Source organism: Syngnathus acus, chromosome 8 (genome assembly GCF_901709675.1).
Source record: "Syngnathus acus chromosome 8, fSynAcu1.2, whole genome shotgun sequence".
NCBI lineage: Eukaryota > Metazoa > Chordata > Actinopteri > Syngnathiformes > Syngnathidae > Syngnathus > Syngnathus acus.
In genome coordinates this window covers 2,406,716-2,430,548 of record NC_051093.1, presented here as the reverse complement: position 1 = coordinate 2,430,548, position 23,833 = coordinate 2,406,716, and the positions used below count along the sequence as shown (strand labels likewise).

The following is a 23,833-nucleotide window of genomic DNA, read 5'->3' as shown; positions in this document are numbered from 1 at the left end:
GACCCCTTAAGGGAGCAGCTGAAAGAAGAAGTATATAATTAAAGATTTTTATCTTGCAACTAGTATTTTGAACTTTTTCAACATTTCAACAGTCTTGTACGAGAAAAAGTATGAATATAATTACATATTTTTATAAACTTTGCAACTAGTATTTTGAACTTTTTCAACATCAGTCTTGTACGGCCAAATCATCTTGAATAAAATACAGTGCGACAGTTAGCGTTTATGTAATCGAAATGATTGTGTGGTTTGCGACGCTTTACGACATCTGCACTATTCAGCTTCACGGCAGTTAGCCACTTCCTTTCACGCCGGCTCCCTTTCCGGAGACTTTTCCTCCGAAGAACACCGGTCCCATTTAAGCCACTTATAACCTGTCACGTCGGATACGGTAAGAACACGACGACCAGCGCAAAGATAAGCGCAAATGACTTTCTTGCGCGCTGTGTTGTATAAGAACCAAATTAAGGTTGGTGCGAGTAACTACTTTGCTAGCTGGTTAGCTTAGCCGAAACAGCCAGCGTGATGACTGGCCTTGTAGCGTTAGCAGCAGTAGCCCACGGTGACGGATTGAGCTTCTCTCTGATCAAATTTGAACATTTGTCTTGTGATATAACCTTTGACTAATATACGTCAATTACAAAGTTTATATTTTTGTTCTTCGTAGTTTTCCCATGGAGGTGTTATATTATCATCGCCTGGTTAGCAATAAGACAAGTTTGTGCAGACGTCAGACACTTTTACTCGTTTTTTCAGATAACCTTCGATTGTCTTCAGTGGGTCGATAACTGACAATCAATCCCATCAATAGGGAATTCTGGTGTAAAAATGCCTATAGTTCTGTTAACAATTTACCTAGGAGTCCCTACTTGCTGTAAATAGTGAAATGTGTCGAAGGGTCCGTGATGACTAGCCCACTGCGCAATCTGAGCAGTGCCTCCCTTTTTGGAGTGCCCTGCTGGAGACAACTGTGCTGATTAAAGCCTGAGACCCTGTGGAACATGGCTAAACTGGCCTAAATGCTGCCAATTTACCAAAGTGTAATACTTGAACTCCCATGAAATCCCATGGGCAGGTCATGGCCAAGTTCAACGCACCCGTGATCCAGGACAACCCGTCGGGATGGGGTCCCTGCGCCGTGCCAGAGAAGTTCAAGGACATGCCTTACCAGCCCTTCAGTAAAGGAGACCGCCTAGGGAAGGTCTGCGCCAATCTTTCGGGACGGTTTGTCACTCATTTGGGCTACCTCCACTCACTATGTTGTCGTTGTCTTGTGGTTGTCAGGTCGCCGACTGGACCGGGGCAACTTATCAGGACAAAAGATACACCAGTGAGTTGGACTTTGAAGTTTGAAGCCTCCAAAATGTGAGAACGTTACTCGAGTGATCGATGGAATAACCGACATTTGGATCTCCATGTGTTTCTACGCACAGACAAGTACTCGTCTCAGTTTGGAGGCGGCAGTCAGTACGCCTACTTCCACGAGGAGGACGAGACCAGCTTCCAGCTGGTGGACACGGCCAAGATGCCAAAGACGGCCTATCAGAGGAACCGCATGAGGTTTGCTCAGGTAACCACTCAGCACTCGCAGTGAGAAAACCTCGACCGTGTCATCCGGTTGACTTTTTGCATTTTGATCCGACAGAGGAACTTGCGCAGGGACAAGGACCGAAGGAACCTGACACCGTTCAACATGCAGTTACTGCCCAAGAGCGCCAAGCAAAAGGAGAGGTCCGATGATGATTAGTCATAGGAAAGAAATGTAGCCAGTCAGCAGTGTGTATTCATTCCCTCCACTTTTTGTCTTTGCAGGGATCGAATGCGGCTGCAGAAGAAGTTCCAGAAGCAATTTGGCGTTCGTCAAAAGTGGGACCAGAGGTCTCAGGTACAGCCACATTTGAGTTAGACTTCAGACTTTTTTTAATGCTTGAGGATGTCACATGCTTGGTTAACACATTGTGCCTTCTGTTAGTCTCTGAAGCTTTTGGATAGGCTCCATTTACTTGCTCCACAAAAGAGCATCTATTGTTAATTTAATTTTTGTGCCAAGGCTCAGCTGAAGCCCAGAGATTCTTCGGTGGAGGTGCGCAGCGACTGGGAGGTGAAGGAGGAGATGGACTTCCCGAGACTCATGAAGATGCGCTACATGGAGGTGGCCGACCCCGTGGACATGTAAGGCCGCCTTGGAAGCCGTGTCTTGCATCTCCCCGCTTAACGCTGCCGGCATCCTGCACAGCGAGTGCTGCGGCGCCTTGGAGTACTACGACAAAGCCTTCGACCGCGTCACCACTCGCAACGAGAAGTCGCTGAAGAGCATCAAGAGGATCTTCCACACCGTCACCACCACCGACGACCCCGTCATCCGCAAGGTACGGTCTTGAGGTTTGATATTCCCGAATGAATTCTTTTTTAGAAAAAAAGAGAGAGAAAAAAAAAAGAGCACAATAAAAGCATTGTTATTGCTCTATCTCTATTAAGCTGGCCAAGACCCAAGGCAATGTGTTTGCCACGGACGCCATCTTGGCCACCCTGATGTGCTGCACGCGTTCAGTCAACTCCTGGGACATCATCGTGCAACGAGTGGGTAACAAGCTGTTCTTCGACAAGCGCGACAACTCCGACTTTGGTGAGCGGTCGCATCGCCGCCTCTCCTTTCTTTTGCGTGTGCGGCGACTTGACACGTGTGCGGCGCCCATCAAGATCTGCTGACTGTGAGCGAGACGGCCAACGAGCCGCCGCAGGACGAGGGCAACTCCTTCAACTCCCCACGGAACCTGGCCATGGAGGCCACCTACATCAACCACAACTTCAGCCAGCAGTGCTTGCGCATGGTGAGAGAGAGAGCAAGCGAGTGAGTGATATCTGCCAAGATGAGATTTTGAACGAGGGTTTGTATGAACTTCAGGGCGGAGAGCGCCACAAGTTTCCTGCCAACAACCCCTTTGTGGAGGAGGACATGGACAAGAGCGAGGTGGCATCTGTTGCCTACAGGTACCGCCACTGGAAGCTGGGCGAAGACATTGACCTGATTGTCCGCTGCGAGCACGATGGAGTGATGACGGGCGCCAATGGGGAAGTATCCTTCATAAACATCAAGACCCTCAACGAGTGGGACTCGAGGGTAAGATCACATAGTTAACTTTTGGACGATCTGATCGTGACGGTTGCGTCTTTCCCTGGCAGCATTGCAACGGCGTTGACTGGCGCCAGAAACTGGACTCTCAGCGAGGTGCCGTCTTGGCCACCGAGCTCAAGAACAACAGCTACAAGTTGGCTCGCTGGACCTGCTGCGCTATGCTGGCCGGCTCCGAGTACCTCAAGCTGGGGTCAGTTTGAAGCCAGTACACTTTGCTTCACAAAAATGGCAACGTGTTTCAAAAAGCTCAAAATCGTTGACAATTTTTTTCCCCGTTTCTAACATGTTGCAATTATTCTGAATACAATTTGTCATAATGTCCGGGTGCAGCTACGTGTCCCGCTACCACGTGAAGGATTCTGCCCGTCACGTGGTTCTGGGCACCCAGCAGTTCAAGCCCAACGAGTTTGCCAGCCAGATCAACCTGAGCATGGAGAACGCCTGGGGCATCCTACGCTGCGTCATCGACATCTGCCGCAAGCTGGACGAGGGCAAGTACCTGATTCTCAAGGACCCCAACAAGGTAAGCAGCCCCCCGACCCTCCCTCAGACGAGGGCACTGCCTTCTGATTGGCTCGCCGGTTGCCCCCGCAGCAAGTCATCCGCGTCTACAGCCTGCCTGACGGAACATTCAGCTCCGACGAAGAGGAGGATGAAGAGGAGGATGAAGAAGATGAGGAGGAAGAAGGTGAGACGGTGAAGACGCTCAAGTTAACCAGCTGACCCACTGCTGTGGAGACTAACGGTAAAATATTTTCTTATAATTCCAGACGAAGAGAACTGAAACACGGTGCCTGGTGACCAAAACAACCCGCCAAACACACACACTCACTTGCACATATACATACATACACACACACACACACACACACGCATGCATTTAATTTCCCAATCAATAAAATCCAATTGGCTCAAACTGTTTTTTTTTCTCCCCCCCTCCACAATAAATGTCATCCGGGAGTTTGCAGGTGTACCACCATAACGAGAAAATCAACTGTGCGATTTCAATATCGCCGAAGTGTAAAAGAGTCAACATTATTTCTTCATGTTTAAACATTCAAACAAAGAAACAGGAGATTCTCCTTGCGGGTCGACATGCATCACAAAGCACCCAGTAGCAAGTTACAACTTTCAATTTTAGAAATATTACATACTGCAGCAATTGAACATATGAATTTATCATTTTGAAAATTTATTCTTGCAGTTCAACGAATGAAAACATGATAGTGTCACTTTATAGAGTGAAATGTCTCAGGATGATTGTTTTTTTATTTATATTTACAGCACATCGTCCAGGTGTGTTTGCTTGGCTTTGACAAGTTTTGTACAATTTCAGTTGAACTAATGTCATCAAGACTTTCATCTGTGGTGGCTCGCCAGGACTTTCTGGGTGCTACTGAATGCTGCAACGTTGCTTCTGGCCCCGTTTGCCGTCAAGGTAAAACGCCGCCTCTAGGACAGCCTGGTTCTCCCCAAAAGTTTCCAGTCCCCGCACCAGTGAGTCGTACATCCTTTGCCAGGATTCCATCTCCGCCCGCCAGAGAGCACTCCTGGCTCGGAGAAAGTGCGACATTCGGGTCTCGCATCCTTTGGCCAAAGCGACGCCGCTCACGCAGATGATAACAATATCGATACCAATGAAGATTCCGTTAAGCGGAATGAGTCCAGCTCTGGCCGCGTGGGACACCGCCACGGATCCACTGAGGGCTGCGCTGCCCACGTTGCGGGCGTCGGCCACGGCCCGGTGGACATTCCGTAGCGTTTTCCCACCAACGATGACCACCTTCCCCACCCTTGTGGCCACCTCCTGGTTGCGTGGAGGTGTCTTCACAGTAGAGCTGACATCTGCGACCAAGCCCACGCTTCTCGTCGTAGTCTCCTCACAGAGAACTTCACTGACTGCTGCATCGAGTAGCCGAGTCTCGCTGGTGATGTCGTCCAGACACTCAGCGTCCTCAATGAAGTTCTCTATCACCTCGCTGACTTTCTTCATGCACTTCTGTTTCAGTTTGTAGTCCACGACGGAGGTGACTGCACAGTTAGCCCAACTGGCAAGACCGAGACCCAGTCCGGTCATACTAAGAACCAGCGAGGTGCCAGCTGTGATGGGAACGAACGCCAGGCCGGCAATTGACAGCGCACCACTCACCAGGCCCAATGTGCTGCTCGCCACATTGGAGAGCTTCACCCCTTTGTTCTCCCTGACCAGCCCCTCTATGTTCTGGTCCAACTGGTCCAGAAGCTCCAGCATTCTGGCCCGACGCTGGCTGAACTCGGCAAGGAAGCGGTGACACGCGTGCTCCTGTAGCCGGAACACCAACCGGAAGTCTGCGTCATTCCTGGAGAAGACAGCGATGTGGAAAAAGTTCAGGGTGGTCTAGATCTGCCTCACAGTCAAAGGATTCTGGGAGTTTGAATCCGGCATCACCTGATGTGGCTACACTTTTGAATGTGACGAAACATCCTGTACGTGTCGTCTGAAGATAATTCCTCAGGGAGATCTACACGGAGCTCTGTGCCAGCTTTGGAGACCAAGTTGAGGCAGAACTTGCTAGAGGAAGAGCATGGAACCAGAATGATTAATGGCTAAGGCAGTTTTGTTGTCCGTTCCAGTGGTTTACCTTTTGTCTAGGAGAAGGCATATTTGTTGCGCGGTCTGCACATATTTGTCGAGAAGATAGGCCAGCACGGCTGTGTTGTCCAGTCTGGGCAAGAAGAAGACTTTAGCATCTCTGTTCAACTCGGCAGCAAGGGGGCAGGCCCGGCGTGCCGCGGCCACGGCAAATGCCACATCGCAGCAGCCAACCCCTTGTGCAAGTTTCACCACCCCGCCACGGAAAACAAGCAGTGAGGTAGTGGCCAGCCTCTCCAGCGCCTCCACAAAGACATCCAGTTCCTCCAAGCCGAACAAGACGTCCTTCAGCACACCGGCGAGCGCCGCTTCCAGCGCGGTTCGCCTGTTCTCCGCAGCCATCTTGCTCTTCACGTACACCAGGAGATTCTTGCCCAACTTCAGCTCCGCTCTGTTGCCGATGTCTCTTATGGTGTCGATCTCCTTCTCGCGTTGCATCCTCCACTCGGACATACCTTTGCGGAAGCGGCTCACGGTAGACATGTCAAGCTGCGTGGCAGAGGCGTAGCAGATCAAGATCTCCTTCAGGGCATCCCTGGACAAATATCACAACTTCTAAAGTGGAAAATTTGAATATGTATTCCATTTTTCAGGGCTGTCAGGGAGGACAACGGCAGTGTAATGGATCCTCTTGGGTTTGCTTCTGTTACTACCCTAGATGAAGTGTGCTTTTGTTTGTCAGGGGAGTACCACAGGCAAATATAGCGGAAGTGATGGTGCAGAAGTGACAACAGTCAAGCTATAAGAAACAAACTAAAGATGTTTTGAGAATGTCTTGAGGAAAAGTTAAAAAATAACCATACCTAGACTCGTGCATGTTCCCGTCATGAAGTGGATCCAGAGTGTGTGAAATTTTAGAGGAGTCACTCTGGATCTTCTGCTCACACAAGTTGAGCAAACCTGTACCTTTTGTTTGATGAGCCTGACTGGCAGGTGAGGCCGCGCCCACTTACAACCGCTTGCAACGGTTTTCTATCCAAATCCAAGTTCTGGTATCTTCTCATGCCCCCCCCCCCCCACACACACACACACACATGAATGTAAAAGATGTTGACTCATATTCATTGTTACTCAGTTGTCCTCTTTTTACCTGAAGACACTGAATGGAGATCATCTGGATGGCTCGTTTCCATGGAAACAACGAAAACCTCCGCTACCAATCAAAAGTGTGTGTCTTTACTTCACTCGTCACTTTGTCGTTACAAGCAGTTTTTGAACAGTGGAAGCACTTTTCAAAACACGACAGCACGACACCAGCGCTGTGCCTCGCTTTTTTCTTGCAAGCGTGTTCACGTAACAGGCAAACGCACTGGTTTCCGCCGTTGCTGCTGCGTCTGAACAAACTAATAGTCAGTCAGCAGCACACTCGTGGCCCGCGGGCGCGCCAGCACCGCGTCCATGACGATCACGTCTCTCGTCATCAGCAGCAAATGCACAAACAAATCCCCGCTGACGCCTCCACAAACTAAAAGTAGCACTCTTGTTATGAGTATTTTGGCCACCAGATGACGCCAGAGCGTAACTGTAGACGTCGCTGTCCCTTCAGCACCAAACTGAATCATTTTCTTCTCTTCTCCAGGAGTTAAGTTATTTTTTTCTGTGACATAATCACATCCAACATGACCAAATTTGTTTGCTCTTTTTTTTCCAGCTCTCTTCCCATTGGATAGTTGAAAACATCGACCCAGAAGTCTCTTCGAACCTGAAGCTAAATCGAAAGTAGCGCACTTAGATTATTATGCACAATCTCGACTGTGGGAGGAGCGAAGTGGAGAGAGAGCGCACGAGACCGAGCGACCCCCTCTCCCCCCCACTCACGCAAAGCCAATTAAAAATGTTGGCGTAACATCTTCGCGGAGCCACCATTGCTGCTGCAGCGCGCGCGCACGCACGACCGTGGGCCTCTTTAAAGCAGCGGAGGAGCTCAGGCTGCACATCGACGAGCTCCATGTGTTCAACATCGTGACATCTTCCAAGCAAGGAGGAGAAGAAGAAGAAGAGGAGGAGGAGAAGGAGGAAGAGAGGAAAGGAGGCATGCATGCACTTCCCCAGCACGCAGCAGGAGGCTTTTGACGCCTAGCGGCTCGTCCTGGGTGGCCGACCGGATCATCATCCGGCCGGAGCAGGATCAAGGAGAAGCCGCGCTCATATCGCCGACTCGTCGCCCACCTCCCGCCCGCCGCATGTCGAGTGATGGTCGGCTTGGCTGGCCGGACGCCCCCCCGCTGCCCCCGGATCCCCGCGTGGTGAGCGCAGACCCCCACTCCCGGCGGAAAGAAGCCTCGACCCGGCTCTAGGGCTCCATATGGAAACGGAGGACCAGAATTTTAGGAAAAAGGCCAATCGTTTGATTGAAATTAGATTTTTGTTTTCTTCCTGATTATTTTTGCCCTATGCAATGAATGCATTTTTTACGTTGAATTCGGGCCTGAGAGGACTTGAGAGGAAAAGAGGAAACGAATCAAGCGTTTTTTTCCTTATGCAATGAATGCATTTTTGCTTCGATTGGCCTGCTTTATACGTCGCGAGGGCTTGACAGGTGCAGCATTTCAACGGTGATTTATTGGCCGGCTTTGACGTGCGTGTAAACGGACAAACAGGTTGGCTGCACAAGCTCAGTCTGCGCTGCTTCTTTTTTTATTCTTATTTTGGAAAAGGCCGATAAAGAGGAGAGAGAGAGAGAGGATTTCCATCTTTTCCCCATCCTGCTCGTCGGTTTTTTTCTCTGCTGGCTGGTCCTCATCCAAACGCAACCATAAGGCTCCTGGCGCCTCATCGTCGTCCTCTTCCTCCTCCTCTTCGTCCTCGTCCCTCGTCCCTGTCCTCCTCGTTTTCCGCCTGGCTGAAGTCCCGCACGCCGTCAAATATTTACTTCTTGTACATCAAGCGGAAAGGGGGTCCCCCTTTCATGGAATGCGGAAACATGGGCCTGTTCGACCGCGGAGTGCAGATGCTGCTGACCACGGTGGGCGCCTTCGCGGCCTTCAGCCTCATGACCATTGCGGTGGGCACCGACTACTGGCTCTACTCGCGAGGGGTCTGCAGGAGCAAAAGCGGCAACGACAACGAAACCAGCAAGAAGAACGAGGAGGTCATGACGCACTCGGGGCTCTGGAGGACCTGCTGCCTGGAAGGTAAGTCCCTGGCCGGCACGTCCATAGGCTAACCCCAAGTCAAAACCAAGCGCCACAACGAGCAACGTTTGGAGGGGAGTGTTATTGAAAGAACCTCCTGAACTTTAGGTGGGAAATTGACTTTTGGGGTCATTTATCAAAGCCCCAAGTTTCTTCGTTTTGCAGGTGAGTGGCTAAAGGTTTGATACGGCTGCAGTAATGGTACTTTTATCATCTCCAGTTTCCTAAACCGGATCCACTTGAAAACGATCCAAGTGGAATCGGCCCACTCTCGTTCACAACAGCCTTGCTAAGGACCGCTAACATTTGTAGAAAACTTTGGGGGTGGGAAAAATGATCTAAACGGCAGGAATTTGGATGCAGAGGACCTTTGTCTTTTGGGCCAAAGGGCCGATTGTTAAAAGTTCTGGGGTCAAACAAACCTGCTTGTGTTGGACTCAAGTCAAAATCAATTCTGTTCTTGACAGACTTTTTGTGAGAAGTGTGAGTGGTGTAATCCTGTGACCCGAGGCTGCGTGTTTGATTCCCACCAGTTGTTTTGTTGTGTGCGCAGAACAAATCAATGGGGACACAATGCTGCTGCCTTGTGTGAGCGCGCAGCCAAACGCCACTGGCCACAAACCAACAGGGACTAGCCACTGTGGCAACTACTGCAGTGACTAGCATAGTGTCCAGCATAGCCACTCGGGACTCCATTTGCATAGTGAAGCACTTGTGTGGCAACTACAGTAACAACTAGGGACTAACATAGTGACTATCATAAACGCTTCCACCAGTATAGCAACTACGACTTAGTGTTCCAATTAGTAAAGTAACTGGCAAGTAGCTTAGCAACTAGTGATTAGCATAGTGAATAGTCTCCAGTGTAGCAACTAACATAGCGATTATCATATCTTGGCCGTATGGTGATATTAGTATGGTTGAGACGGTATTAAATCATGTGTACGCTTAAGTTAAGCTACTTGACGGTCAAATAACAGCACAGTGCAAAAAAAACTCCTGCGCCAACTAGAGCGTATCACCTTCATCTTCAGAGTTAGTGAATAAGTCGACCTCACTCTGGCCTCCATCTGTTAACAGCCCCCCGATTATGACTTTCCTTTCCCTCAGTGCAAAGCATCTCTGGCGTTTGCATGTGATTGCCGGGTTTCCTCGGCTGAAGTGCAACGCCGCCGCGCCACGATCGGAGACGAGCCTAATTATGTGTCCATTGTGGCGACCACTTGGTTGTATGTAATCACAGTGGCATCACCGCGGAGTAGAGGCCCTCCAGTGCACTTGAACTCGCCGTCTTTTCTGAGCACGTCAACATTTGCTAGCAAGAGAAGTCTTCATGGCACGATAATTACATGAGAGCATAAAAAAAAAACACAAAATGGAAAACCAGGCCCACCAGTTACTGAATCAGTGACAATTGCTTAGACAGTTTGTACATTCACAAAGTAGGCGGTCACTTCTGCTCAGTGAGCTGCCATAACGTTAGTCGCTCTCTGCTGAGGATAAAGAACAAATTAGCAAATGTTAGGCTGTTCCCTCTGCTGTTTAAAGGTTCAACATGGATGCTACTCTCCTTAGCGCCTCGATGCCGTTTTGCATTGTGGGTTAGCACTAAGCTCGCTGATTTGCGTCATTCTTTTCGCTGTCACAGTGCGAGCGTTTCATAAGCGGGATGTGTACGGGAAGTTGCGCAGTTCTGGGAAAGACTGGCGCTCACCGTGAGATGGAATGTGGGCCAGTCCGGGAATTTGGTGGATGATGTCATTTCCAGTCCAGTGTGACTGTTCACGCCCTCTCTGTGTGTATGTGAGTGTGCGTGTGTGTGTGGGCACGCCATGCCAGCGTAGTGGTGCTGGGGTAGAGGATGAATTTTTAATGAGTAGCAGCGTGGCTGGCTCAGATCGCTTTCCAGGACAACGAGGCGCTCATGATCGCAGCAGAAACAGCAGTGTGAGGCAGCAACAGGGAGCATTTTTCACCTGGAAATGACCGGGTGTGTGCATGTGTGCATGTAACTAGATGTGACTGTATTGTTGCTGTGACATTTTCTCCCGCCCGGCGCTGGTGTGGAGTCAGCGTGTGCGCCTCTCATGTGTCATAGGGTTACATCATCACCGTCATCATCACCACGAGGATGACACAAGCAGCAACGTACCCGGACAAAAGTATCAGGACAGCCCTTTCCATCCCCTTTGGTGTTCCAATACTTGTTGAAGGTGTCCCAATTCTTTTAATTATAAAACTTGTTTTTCTCACTTTCGCTGCCTGAAAATGTCCCGATACTTTTTCACTGTCTATAGGTATCTTAATACCTTTATTATTTGAATTGCACTGGCTTTTATTCCAAACTCTGCCCCAATACATTTGCCCTCCTCTTCACTTATAGCTTTCTGTGGGTGTCCCAATGCTTTCTAGAATGTAAGTTAACTGTAATTCTCCACATTTGAGCGTTTGCCTCATAATTCCGTGGCGATAACATCATCAGCAAGTCTCCTTTTCTGGCATTATGGCTCACCATAATTGATCATCGGTCATTAGTTGAGCGGGACGACACGTTTTGAAGGAGCCGCAGCGCATGCCTTCACTCAACTGTCACATGCCGCAAGGTCGCTCACACACTTACACGCACACACACGCACACACACCACTCTGCTCATTAACTTTATAGACGTTGTGTGTGTTTATGTTCTTTTCTTTTTGTGTGGACATTTTGGCTAGTCCATTAGAACGTGTGTGTTCTTGTCTTTTATTCTTATTGTGGCCTTGATGGCCTACTTTTAGTGAGTTGACATTTTTGGTGAGTGGTGGAACACACAACAGGCATGCACACCATCACACACTCAATGCACTTGAAAAGCTGTGCTCCATAACGGCGTGTTGTACCAAACCCGAGTATTGTGCCATGCCTAGTCGTTCTTGTCTTTGTTTATAAGCAAAGAGGAGATGACATGTGGACACTCACTGAATTGACAATTGCCACAGTGGTGGTGGTGGGGTAGAAGTGGTGGTGGGGGGGCTGCGCTTTGACGCAGCCACACTGCAACCATCGGCGTTTTCTTCCTACATTAAAGATTAGCAAGAAGAAGAAAAAAAAAAAAGAACCGCAGCGAAGCGCCACACTGAATACTGGATGTGTCCCCCTAACACACACACACACACTCGCACACCTTTTTGACCCTCGCTCACGCCACTTCTCCTCCTTCTCCTGCTCACCGGAGATCAATAACCACAAATTAGTTCTTCCGTGGAAGGATGAGGAGCTTGTAGAGTTTGTTAAAATGTGTGTTTGTGTGTGTCGGGCCAGCACTTTGAATGCGTGTGTGGCTTTAAGAGGCTGGGCCAGAATGCGAGTGTAGCGTTAGCTGTTGGTCGTTAGCGACAGGCCGTTAATTGGCTAAAGGTTAGCTTGTGTGCACACTCACTTGCAGCTGTGTAGCGAGTGTCTGAATGTGCCGGTGACACGTTTCTTATGTGACTTTTAGTTCACGAAAGCAATTGAAGCGTGGAACCAAACAGTGCAGCGTTGAGTGCTAATCGCTAATGCTAACTTCTTTGCCAGGGTTTGACTGGTCATCACATGAAAGCGTAAAAAGAGCCTCGCGGCGTACAAGTCAATGTCACAACTCGTAATCCACGGCGCTGAAGCCGCAGCGTCAATTTTTTGCACTGCCGTCTTTGGGCTTTGGCTGCAGTTTTTTTGCACCTCAGCGAAGGTGCGGTAATTGGCAAAGATGGAGGAAGGTGACTTTGACAGCACGGCTCTTATCTGCTCTTTTTTTAAATGGGAGGCAGAAAAAAAAAGACTAGATACCCTCTGAGCAAGGCTGCAAAGTTGTTCGTGTGTTCGTTCTCCGGACAACGTGGCGTTGGGCATCAGCCAATGGGAGGATGAGAAGTGCATGCTGGGAGTTTTAACGCTAAACCATCGGCGGTTTGCCTTTCGCGGGGGCCGCATTCGTCTTTGTGCAAAGACTTTTGTTATCTCGGCCAATGAGCTTATCAGCCACGCCTGTGCCTGTGCTGAGCTCGGCACTTTTCAGGAACAAGCGCGTAGGGCACGGCGGCGGAATCTTTTCAAACTTTACTTTGAGGCCTTTTTCAAAGATAAGGAAAAGTGTGAGCGCAGGCAAAAATGGCGCTCACATCTCACTCAATGAAAATCTTCGTTAGTGGAATTACTACAATTTTTTGAAAGCATAACGGCAGGCTGAATCTGTTTGTCATGTGATCAGAGCATGTCTGCCATGTGTGAAAGGCCACCATTTTGTCCTTTCTGCCTCTTTAACTCATCTTCATTTACATTGACATTACTTCTTAATTGACTTCTGGCTCAAAGTGACTTCTGCTGCTGATTGGGGGGGGCACAGGTGGTCTGCCGGTTGTCCCTTTGAAAGGACAGTTGACCCAGCGGCCGCCGGGCCTCGCTTTGTCGTTAGCTCCCTAATGTTTAATTCACAAGCGGCGCGCGGCAAAGACACCTTCAATGTGTTGCAGTCACGCTGCGTCAGCTTGAAAGCCACGCTAAGCCGCCTTTTACGCTGACGGCAAAGCATCCCCCCCTTTTTTTTCGGACACTTTTGACAGAATGCGGGAGCCAAGGTGACCTGGCAACAATCCAGCTTCGGAAGTACTGGTCTCATTGACGTGTCCACTCACCAATAAAAAGTCACCAAAAATCAGAGATGGGACCAAGTCACACAAGTCTCAAGTAAGTCTCAAGTCTTAACCTTCAAGTCTCAAGTAAGTCCCAAGTCATTTTTTTCTTGGGCAAGTCAAGTCAAGTCCTTAAATAGGTCAAGTCAAGTCCAAGTCAAGTCCTTAAATAGGTCAAGTCCAAGTCAAGTCACCTTATTATTGCAATTTTACCCGCAGAATCTGATCTTAGTAGTGAAAAGACAAGATATCAGTAACTTTAAGTAACCATCATTGTCCAATGTGTCTAACCTGTTTAAAAAATATGACAATAATTTGGATTTCCACTGTAATTACTGATATTCAGTAAAGTACACCATGGAATCAAACAAAAAAGAAATTACCTCATACAATGATTTATTGACAGCTCAATCTAAACAAATGAACGTCTGCCGACAGTGTCTGACACATTTGAGTTGCAAATATGAAAAAATAATCTGAAAATAATCTGAAAGAAGAAATGTTTTTGTTGCATATCTCGCACTGTCCGTCTTTTGCCGTCATAAAAGTAATTGCGATAGCCGAAGGTGATGACTCGCGGTACCGCTCCCGCTGACATGTTTGCGCATGTCTGATATAAAGGGGCGTGATTCTCCAATAAACAGTAGAGAGGGTAGGTAGAGAGGGCACGACTGATTGATTGACAGGGGAGTGATCCAATCATGACAACGCCATTCTCAGCCTGCGCTCCTATCGTGTTATCGATATTATTTTTTTAAATGTATTATTAATTTTATATTCAAACTGAAAACATAAACTAAATAACACTGAAGTCATTCAAGTCATCGTGTCTCAAGTCAAGTCCCGAGTCTTTAACTTCCAAGTCGAGTCTCAAGTTTTTTCATTTTTTGTCAAGTCAAGTCACAAGTCATCAAAACAGCGACTCGAGTCGACTCGAGTCCAAGTCACAGTGACTCGAGTCCCCATCTCTGCCAAAAAATTTGTGTATGAAGAACAAGTCACCCCATCATGTCGATCATTAAACGATTGACCTATGATCCAGCAAGAGGGCGGAACATAAAGCGAGAGTCCAATTTTCATCACTTTCCAATTCTTTTGGGCAGAATTGCATCCCCGTACGTTTGCCCGTGAACTCTTTCGGTGGCTAACGAACATGCTAACAGTTAGCTCAAATGGTAACGTTGCGTTGTTTGCTTCCTCGATTGCAAACCCATGGCAATGGCGTGTTTTCACTGGCCCCCTGCTGAAGCGTGGCCTCGTTACGCGTAGAGACTGATAGCGGTACGTCGGGGGGGGGGGTCTTTCCTCGCTTCCTGGACTGGACGTTATCAAGATGAATGCGATGATTAGACCAATGAATACGCTGTGATTATCAAGATGAATACGCCCATTAGGGGAGCTTCATTGCCCGATAATAAGGGGCGGGAAGGGGGCGACATGGGACACACGTGAACGCCATTAGAACGTGCGTGTGTTCATGTGAATATGTGTGTGTGTGTTGTGACTAGTTATCAGACCCCTGGGTACAGATGCACCATGTGATCCCCACCTACTCGCAAGCTGTTACCATGGCAACCAAAGTGATGTCCACATGGCAACAGCTGCCGTAGGGAGCGCAGGGTAGTTGCGGTGGTGGGTGGGTGGGGGGGGTTTATCTGGCCGGTGACGCATTGAGCGTCCGCCTGGAAAGTTTGTGAGAATTCCACCCACCGGAATCACTAAAGTGAAGTGGCCCTGAATCTCTCCGACATTTCCTCTCCTCCCACTCAGTGACCCCCCTCCCCCTCCATTTACCTTTCCCATCATGCATCTGTTGGTGTCTCATCAAGCTTTTTGTCTGGCTGATGTTTGATGACAGCGGCAGGCCCGGTTGTCTCGCAGGACTTGTTTTTCATCCCACCTGCTCGGAAGCTGTGAGATAAACAGGAAGGCGGCTTTTCTCCGCCTCCTGCAACTCTCACTTGACTTTTTCGATGTGCTCCTTCTGACGATGCGATGGTCGAATACAGATTGGTCACGTCTCCCGTGGCTCGCTTGCATAACGCTTAGCCAGGTCCCAGAGGTTACCCGTCGTGTTTGGAGGTAACTGGTTGGTGGTAGAAAGAAAGAGAACTTTTGTTCTATGGGCAAAAGTATTGGGACACAGCTTGTGTCAGTGCTGTGTTTCAGTACTTTTGGCCAAACTCCACATGCTTCACCACCACTGCTCCCCCTCCCCTTCGGTGCTACTGGTGGAGAGTTTTATGGCTGCATGGACAAGAGTGGACATGAGGGCATAGGGTTAGCACATAGTTCATTCACGCAACGTTTTAGGGGGGGTGGCTTTGAATTTATCCCACACTTGAGTGGAAGCGAATGTCTGAGGATAAGGTGAGGTGGTGTGACCACTCAGTCGTCTCATAGAACATCCTTGTGACTTTGGATGGATGGATGATTTCTTCCATTTGTTTTAGGAAACAAAGAAATCGCAATCACAGCCACGGATTCCCCCCCATGAAAGCGAATGGAGCCAAAAACAAAGTCCAAATTGTGTTTTTTGGTGCTCAAAGCGTCGCAAATGGCTCAGATTGCGTCCACTTGAACATGCAAGTGAGAGTGCAGCGTTTTGGAGGATGTGCTTCAAAGCTGCAGGCTTGTCCAGCTCTGCCCTTCAAAAAGAATCCAGGCCTCTCCTCTCGCTCTTCTCTCGGTCGCAACACTACCTGTGGATGGAAACCTTTTTAAATTGGCTGCACTACAATGGTTTTTATAGTGTGTGAAGTTGGCTTCAAAAAATCCTGTCTCCAACCATGGAGGAGATGGTTGCCAGGTGGCCATCACAGCCATGGATTTCCCCCTCTAATGTCCATGTGCTCATCACCATGGGGGTCCCCCTCCTCACACAATCCTGTTGCCATGGCAATCAAAATCTGCCCTCTTAATCAGAGGACGAGTTCACCCTTTGGCCAAGATGTACATGCACAAACTGCGAAAATCAATATTTCTTCTCTTTTATTTGAATTATTTTCGTAACAAAGCCTGTGAAGTGAATTCCAAGATTTCATCGGCAGAAACTGAGAACAAACCGTGTAGCGTGTTGCCTTCACTGACCTCATCGGGATTTGTACAGAACAAAGTCGGGATCGGATGCCGCTAGCGGAGGTGTCGGCCAAACGAGATCAGCGTCCGTTTGGCGGCACTCCAGCTCGCCACTGTTTACACGTCGCCACCTCCTGCCCACAAGTGTGTTGTGCGAAAAGTGCCGTTCACAATAAGGCCGTTTCAGCCAATCAGAAGCCAGAAGAAAGTCATTTTCTGAGGAAAAAAAACAATAAGAACAAGTGGTATCAAGAAAAAGCTCATCAGCACTTGTTGTTGTTGACGTCTTTCCCATTTTTGCCTTCCCAGGAAACTTCAAGGGCATGTGCAAACAGATCGATCACTTCCCCGAGGACACGGATTACGAGGCCGACCCGTCCGAGTACTTCCTGCGTGAGTATGCACGCGCACACGCACGCACGAATACACTTAGCTTGACTTTTACCGGAAAGTGCGGCGCTTGTTGGCTGTATTTGCGACCGGCGTTGGATGCCCGGATGGCGCTTGGCCGCCGCTTGCTCGCTCGCTGGCGTGTGTGTTGCTCCAGTCAGTCAACACTGTGTCCATTGATTACTGCGCCGTGTGCAAACAAGACAGCGGCCCCTTTCGCGCAGACTTCTTAACGGCTTCGCGGCGGGCGGCTTTGCGCTACTCAGGAGCTTGTCACCGTGGTTACCGTCCCCGTGCGGCTCGGGTGTTTGTTACCATGGCGACGGGGTCTGTTTTGAAAGGTGTAGGATCGGTAGCCTGCCTTTTGCCGTGCTTGGTCCCTCGCTTTTTTCTCGTTCCCCATCTTTCCAAAGCTGCGTCACTGCTAATTAGGGGTTTGTTTCATGCATGATCAGAGGTCAAAGGCCGTCATCTTCAAGTGGCAGTTGCATCAATGTGCTTTGCTTGCACCACTGTGCTAGACTTGCGCTTGGCATGAAAATAGGGACCTGAGAGTTTAGCAACACACTTTGAAGGGGTCTCAATTTTGTTTGTTTGTTGTCTGAAAACATTAAAAAAATGACAGTCCTTGCAAATTGTGGTTGGGAGCTGTGCGTGCAAATCCGCTAGCTGAAGCGCCGCCAATTAGACGCTTTGACTTTGCGCTCTGAGCGCTGGCTGCCCATCTGGATACGCCAGAGTAGGCTAACAGCGCCGCTAATGATGCTAAGAACAACGGCGGCAGCGGCGCCGATGACAGCGGACCTTAACCCCTCCGACCGCACCCTGATTGGACGAGAGAGCTCCCAGTGGCTGGCCAATTAGGACACTGGCGTCCATAAATATTTCAGCCTCCTTCTTTATGTGGGTCAGGCCGCCATCACTTTCATGTCAGGACGCCGGCGAGTGTCATCGCACAACACACACAGTCCATCCATCCATAACGTCATATACATCTTGTCATTCAAGTCATGCTATGCTAAACATCAGTGCAGCCGAGCTTAAACATCATGCCACATTAAAACTCATGTAATCATGTCAAATTAAAAAGGAGGTCATGACATCGTGTCAAAAAAATGACTTTTTAGTTCTACGCGTCAATGTTGTGAAGAAAATCAGATGATAATCATTTACACAATGACCAGCAAGGTGGCCTCCTCCTCTTCATTATCCTCCTCCTCTATTTCCTCCTCTGCCATTACGCAACGCTCGGCATGTCACTCCAGGTGAAGGCCCGCCCGGAAGTGACATCACGCATGGCCAAAAATGGAGGGGGGCGCACCGCCGATGTCGCCACATTTCGTGGCGAGTAGTCAAAATAGGCACCAACCAAACGCTGATCTGCCCACACACACACACACGCACACGCACACACACAAAGACACACGCTTTCAGCTTTCCTCTGTCTCGCTTTTGAAAATGGAATCAAAATGGAGAAAATTTCACTCACATGATGCCCATCATGTCATGAAAAACAAATCATACTATACATACATCCTGCTACCGATGTCACACACTAAACATAGTGTCACATCATACATCATGTCATTTAAAAAATGAAATCACACTATATACAAAATAATGATGTCACATTAGTATCTGTCATGTCACATGTCTCAGGATACGACATTTCATAAAAGGAGTCTGACACTCATGCACACGTTTACAAAGAGCCCGGGTGTGTGTCGGCGCATGTGCGCGTGTGTGTGTCTTTGCGTGCGTGCTTGTCGCGTGGCCCTTTGCCACTCCAGCCGGGCTTATGTAAGGCAGCTGAGGCGCACCGAAGCGCCAGTGGCTTTTTAGATGATGGCGTGTGTGAGATCCCATCATGCACTACTCCGCCGGGCGAGGACGACGACGACGATGAAGAGGAAGACGAGAAAGACAAGGAGGAGGCAAAAAGAAACGCCCCGTTATGTAAGAAGTCCCTTCACAAACGCGAAGACGCCCATCATAGGAAGAGAAATGCTGCTGTCTTGCGCAATACTTGCTCATGCTAAGAAAATAAAGTTCGCAAAAGTGTTCGTCTTTTATTTGAAAAACTAGAAAATGTAAACTTTCTGCAGAAATTGTGTGGAAAATTTTAATGTTAACTAGACTGGTAAAAGTAAAACCCATTAGAACATAGAGCATTGTTAAAAACAAGAGAGCGTATGATTTCCCACTTAACTTCAGATGCGTTTTATAAGGCATGTAAGTTTTAGGCATGTCAACTTTAAGGTCAAACAGGAAGAGAAAATGTGTTTTAATTTATTGCCCAGTGACTGTGGGCCATCTGTTGCCTAGGAGACAAGGTGGCATCAGCATATCATAGATTTCACGCAGGCAACCCGAGCAGTTCCTGCGTGTCAGGCCCAGACCTGTCAATTTTATCAGGCCAGCTGAGGCCAGCGTCCAGTCTGCTTTGGGGCCGCAGGGTGATGGCAATGCAACAACTCATCAATACTGGCGGATAGTCTCTGATCAACTGCAAGCACCAACCCTACTTTGAAACCTTAACCCGAGTTTGAAACTCCAAAACCCTAGTTTTTTTACCCCGGTTTGAAGCGCTAACCCTAATTTGAAACGCTAACCCTAGTTTTTGACCCCACTTTGAAGCGCTAACCCTAATTTGAAACACTAACCCTAATTCTTGAACCCTTTGACCCCGATTTGGAACTCTAACCCTAGTTTTTGAACCCTTTGACCCCGATTTGGAACTCTAACCCTAGTTTTTGAACCCCTTGACCCGGATTTGGAACGCTAACCTGAGTTTTTGAACCTGTTGACCCCAATTTGGAACGCTAACCCTAGTTTTTAAACCCATATGACCCCGATTTGGAACGCGAACCCTAGTTTTTGACCCCAGTTTGAAGCGCTAACCCTAATTTGAAACACTAACCCTACTTTTTGACCCCTCTTTGAAGCGCTAACCCTAATTTGAAACCCTAACCCTAGTGTTTGACCCAGGTTTGAAGCGCTAACTAATTTGAAACGCTAACCCTTGTTTGAAACCCTAGTTTGAAACCGTAATGTATCCTTTTCTGTCAACAATAAGCGACACAGGTGTCGCACCATGCCAGTGTCACACAATATGAGCACGCGGGTCGCCATGTTTGTCATTAGTTGCATGGATCAATACGCGGCTGGCGGTAACCGTCCAGCGGGGGGGGGGGGCTTACTATGTGCACGCATGCGTTAGTCAGTGACTCACTCTGAATCTCCCCTATCATCGTCTTACCAAATGTGGGTCACCGAGTCAACGACGCACCTCATCTGAAGAGGCAAACGGGAACGGGATGCCCTGTTTGTTTTGCGGCGGGCACGGGAAATCCTCCCGTCTGGTGGGCTTCGTTGTCTCAGCCGGAGAAAGAAATTAAATAGCCACCTGCCAATCAAGCAAGGGCAGTTTTCTTCAGTAGCTCGACTCCTTCCTTGAATTTCAGCTTCTGACTGATATTTTGAAATATCTTCAAATATTTTTCTTATTTTCTCAGAAATGTTTTCTTTACACAGTGCAAAAGTGAGACAACTGATAGCACTCTCAGCAATCTTTAGCTGTAGGTCTTTTTTTCTGGGTAAGGTTTAGAACTTTTTGAATGACACTCAGACTTTATTCCACTTTGTGCTGTTTTAAGATCACTTGGAATTATCTGTCAGCTTATGTTTGGCTTATTCCACCATATGTGTTAAAAAAGAAGCAAGGATCAAACATAAATTTGCAGCACTGTACTGTGTCCAACTCTTTTTGGCTCTGGGATGCAATCATGAATCAAATGAAGGCAAAGTGACACCGAGCACACGTGCGCCTGGCTCCCAAAACAGGCCCCTTGATATTCTATTCTGTTTTATGGCTGCCAAGTTAGCTCAGCAACTCTTTTGACCCCAACGTCACCATTTTACTCGCGTTAGCGATTAGCCGCTGCGCTAATGATGATGTCGGATGACGTTTGAAGGACGCGGTGGCTCCTGCACCGCGGCCCGCCGGGCATACAATACGTGCCAGAGCCCCGCGGCGTCCGGCCGCCAGCCCGCCCGCCCACCATTGACGCTGCTGCGTAACCAGGAGTACCATTACATAATGTCCTCACACACAAAGTATACGTCCTTGTGTTGATGGAGTATTTCACAGCCCTGACGGGGAGTTGATTGGGGTGTGCGCACACACGCCGAGATGGATACTAATCTGCTTTTGTTTTTTTTACTTCTCCCTCCTCCTTCTACCTTGAGTATATTTACACCAAAAGTTCCAGGAAGTTCTTCCTGGACCTTCTGTGTCTAGGAACTCTAAGAAATCAGTTTTATTGAACAACCCAATCCATTATAAGTATCAACATGAGCACAAATTCTCAGAAGCACCTTCAAAAGGGTCTGCGATACTAGCTGGAACTGAATTTAGACACGAGTGGTTCCTAGTCTCAGGAGGTCAAGTTGTTTGTGTCTTGTGTTTGTTTGCAGGTGCAGTGAGAGCGTCTAGCATCTTCCCCATCCTCAGCGTCATCCTGCTCTTTATGGGAGGTCTGTGCATAGCTGCCAGTGAGTTCTACAAGTCCAGACACAACATCATCCTCAGCGCGGGGATCTTCTTTGTGTCTGCAGGTCCGTTCTCAAACTTTAAGCCCAAAACACACTCAATCGCACTCTAAAGCTCAACCTCATCATATTCCAGCTTCTGTTGCCAGCTGGGAAAAGCAGTTGAAGCACCGCAAGCTATTTGCTTGAGTTAATAGCTACTTCTTCTTTTGGGTTTATTGGTGCATTGGCGCCACCAACTGGCTGGAGGTTGCAGGAACATGAAATACATAAACTGGTCATCTTGCTAACGACTACTGATTACATGAGCAATAACGATACATATTGAAATATCTTGCCTCAGCCCTATGCACGGTGGTACAGACATTTTTAAAGCCATCGCTCGGCAGATTTGATCTTAAATTGTGACCAAAAATTTTACAAACAATTTGAACTTCACAGCTAGAACAGATCAGTTTGTGAGAAAAACCTCCAAGCCACATGCCGAGTCTGTTTGGTGAATTCTGTTCTCTGCTTTGCGCAGGCCTGAGCAACATCATCGGAATCATCGTGTACATATCAGCCAACGCGGGCGACCCGTCCAAGAGCGACTCCAAAAAGAATTCGTACTCATACGGCTGGTCCTTCTACTTTGGGGCGTTGTCCTTCATCATGGCGGAGATGGTGGGCGTCCTGGCCGTGCACATGTTCATCGACCGCCACCGGCAGCTCCGGATCGGGACACGCGGCACCGACTACCTCCAGGGCTCGGCGGTGTCCCGGGTCCCAAGCTACCGCTACCGCTACCGGCGCCGCTCACGTTCCTCATCGCGCTCCACGGACCCGGCGCATTCGCGCGATGCCTCCCCGTTGGGCCTCAAGGCCTTCGGAGCGCTGCCCTCCACCGAGATCTCCATGTACACGCTGCCGCGCGACACCCTCAAGTCTGGAGGGGCACCGTCCGCTAACGCCGCTTACAACTCGGAGCGGGACCACAACTTCCTGCAGGTGCACAACTGCATCCAGAAGGACGCCAAAGACTCAGCGCACGGGAACGCGGCTGCCAACCGGCGCACCACCCCCGTATGAGGGGGCGCCGCCCCGCCCCGCTTATAGGACACGTAATGTTTTCTGCATGACTACTCCGGAAGCTTCCAGAAGCTCGGAAGAGGTCAGAGCCACCCAGACAAACGCCTCCTTTATTTTTGGACTCATTGTTTTGCATTCAAACTGTGAATTGTTACAGCCTGGCCTGTAACTTCTAGTAAAGCTACTATTAATATAAATATATATATATATATACATTACTTTTATAAAGATTCATAAGAATAATCAAGAGATACCGACTACTTTACTGAAGCAAAAAAGACAACTATGAGTTAAGTGCTGTTGGTGACTCTTTTAGAAGCTTAGAATAATAAACTATTGTGATTTTTTTAATAGAAATAAAACTTGAAAATGTGAACGCGTACCAGAGAGTCCGAAACAAAGTGCATGCTATTAAAATTGCAGCAAAGTTGAGTTTTAATCATCCCAAAAGGGAAAAAGCTATTTCTGATTTTGTGTCTTTTTTGTATTTTTTTTCTTTTATGCTTTTGTGAGCCAAACCAAACAAAAAATGCTTTTTTTTTTTTTAAACATTAGTTTGATGACTATATAAATATATGCACACATACACACGTAATGTCCTTTCTTCAAAAAAAAAAAAAAAACTCACAGCCTTTGCCATGTTTTGTTTATCTTTTTGATTTGTAAGCTTCAACTGGAAACTCTTTAAAAAGGTGCCAAAAGCGAACGATCCTTCAACTTGGAATAAACACCAATCCCGGGGGGGGTAATCAATCAACAGCGTGTGTGCCTCATGATGAATGCTTATTGGCTTTGTTTCCTTCATGTTAACATGCTACATGCTAACACATTGCAGGCCTCGTCTCGGGGGCGCTATGGCAGAATTTTCCAGCAAATGAAACAAGCCTATAACAAGTTAACCATTCTGTGACAGTGTGAGGTGCCACGTGGGGTCCTGCCAATGGGTTGGCTTGCATAACATCATAAAACAGTCATACAGGATTCATGAATGAGCAGTTTTTGACGGTGCTCGGTGTCCAAGACAACAACATGAAGTACTACCACTCATCTTTACAACAACGCTGTGGGCCTGCACGCCGCTGGCAAAAGGAGAAAGAACAAGAAACACCTTTTAGTTTCCACCCGGTTGTGCTAAAAGCTTCGGAGCAAGCGGCGCAGTGAGTGCAGACTTGTAACACAAACAGCAGGATGCTG

General features: G+C 48.3%; 3 protein-coding genes and 1 non-coding gene across 7 annotated transcripts; 3 read left to right on the top strand and 1 right to left on the bottom strand.

Moving 5' to 3' along the window:
• Positions 1 to 238: 238 nt before the first annotated feature.
• eif3d (eukaryotic translation initiation factor 3, subunit D) lies at positions 239 to 4,096 on the top strand. 3 transcript variants are annotated; one of them, XM_037256164.1, is made up of 16 exons: positions 240 to 391; positions 1,076 to 1,201; positions 1,285 to 1,330; positions 1,434 to 1,570; positions 1,646 to 1,731; positions 1,813 to 1,885; positions 2,051 to 2,172; positions 2,237 to 2,369; positions 2,479 to 2,626; positions 2,701 to 2,831; positions 2,906 to 3,121; positions 3,184 to 3,326; positions 3,467 to 3,659; positions 3,731 to 3,824; positions 3,907 to 3,963; positions 4,010 to 4,096. In XM_037256164.1, exons 2-15 carry the CDS (start codon positions 1,079 to 1,081, stop codon positions 3,918 to 3,920), a joined length of 1,659 nt encoding a protein of 552 aa, XP_037112059.1. In that variant the 5' UTR covers positions 240 to 391; positions 1,076 to 1,078; the 3' UTR covers positions 3,921 to 3,963; positions 4,010 to 4,096. The 3 variants fall into 3 exon arrangements, with proteins under 3 accessions (XP_037112060.1, XP_037112059.1, XP_037112057.1); XM_037256165.1 differs by lacking the exon at positions 4,010 to 4,096 and having other exon boundaries at positions 239 to 391; positions 2,057 to 2,172; positions 3,907 to 3,979; XM_037256162.1 differs by lacking the exon at positions 4,010 to 4,096 and having other exon boundaries at positions 3,907 to 3,979.
• Positions 897 to 993, top strand: LOC119126429. Its single transcript, XR_005098654.1, has one exon.
• Positions 4,097 to 4,246: 150 nt separating the features above from the next.
• On the bottom strand, positions 4,247 to 6,752 carry apol (apolipoprotein L). Of its 2 annotated transcripts, none has more exons than XM_037256167.1 (4): positions 6,572 to 6,752; positions 5,758 to 6,303; positions 5,565 to 5,687; positions 4,247 to 5,475 (listed from the first exon to the last, which is right to left on the bottom strand). In XM_037256167.1, the coding sequence occupies exons 1-4, from the start codon at positions 6,583 to 6,585 to the stop codon at positions 4,530 to 4,532; spliced, it is 1,629 nt and encodes a 542-aa protein (XP_037112062.1). In that variant the 5' UTR covers positions 6,586 to 6,752; the 3' UTR covers positions 4,247 to 4,529. The 2 variants fall into 2 exon arrangements, with proteins under 2 accessions (XP_037112062.1, XP_037112061.1); XM_037256166.1 differs by having other exon boundaries at positions 5,758 to 6,310; positions 6,579 to 6,751.
• An 838-nt stretch (positions 6,753 to 7,590) lies between these two features.
• cacng2a (calcium channel, voltage-dependent, gamma subunit 2a) lies at positions 7,591 to 22,755 on the top strand. The gene is made up of 4 exons (XM_037256177.1): positions 7,591 to 8,902; positions 16,940 to 17,023; positions 21,497 to 21,637; positions 22,095 to 22,755. The coding sequence occupies exons 1-4, from the start codon at positions 8,677 to 8,679 to the stop codon at positions 22,637 to 22,639; spliced, it is 996 nt and encodes a 331-aa protein (XP_037112072.1). The 5' UTR covers positions 7,591 to 8,676; the 3' UTR covers positions 22,640 to 22,755.
• The last annotated feature ends 1,078 nt before the right edge of the window (positions 22,756 to 23,833 follow it).

Coding starts and splice junctions, on each gene's coding strand:
- cacng2a (XM_037256177.1), top strand. CDS start 8,677: ATGGAATGCGGAAACATGGGCCTGTTCGACCGCGGAGTGCAGATGCTG. Junction 8,903..16,939: donor GAGGACCTGCTGCCTGGAAG/GTAAGTCCCTGG, acceptor TTGCCTTCCCAG/GAAACTTCAAGGGCATGTGC. Junction 21,638..22,094: donor GATCTTCTTTGTGTCTGCAG/GTCCGTTCTCAA, acceptor TGCTTTGCGCAG/GCCTGAGCAACATCATCGGA.
- apol (XM_037256167.1), bottom strand. Junction 5,688..5,757: donor TGCCTTCTCCTAGACAAAAG/GTAAACCACTGG, acceptor CTCTTCCTCTAG/CAAGTTCTGCCTCAACTTGG. Junction 5,476..5,564: donor CAAAAGTGTAGCCACATCAG/GTGATGCCGGAT, acceptor TGTCTTCTCCAG/GAATGACGCAGACTTCCGGT.
- eif3d (XM_037256164.1), top strand. CDS start 1,079: ATGGCCAAGTTCAACGCACCCGTGATCCAGGACAACCCGTCGGGATGG. Junction 2,173..2,236: donor GTGGCCGACCCCGTGGACAT/GTAAGGCCGCCT, acceptor CATCCTGCACAG/CGAGTGCTGCGGCGCCTTGG. Junction 3,122..3,183: donor TCAACGAGTGGGACTCGAGG/GTAAGATCACAT, acceptor TTTCCCTGGCAG/CATTGCAACGGCGTTGACTG.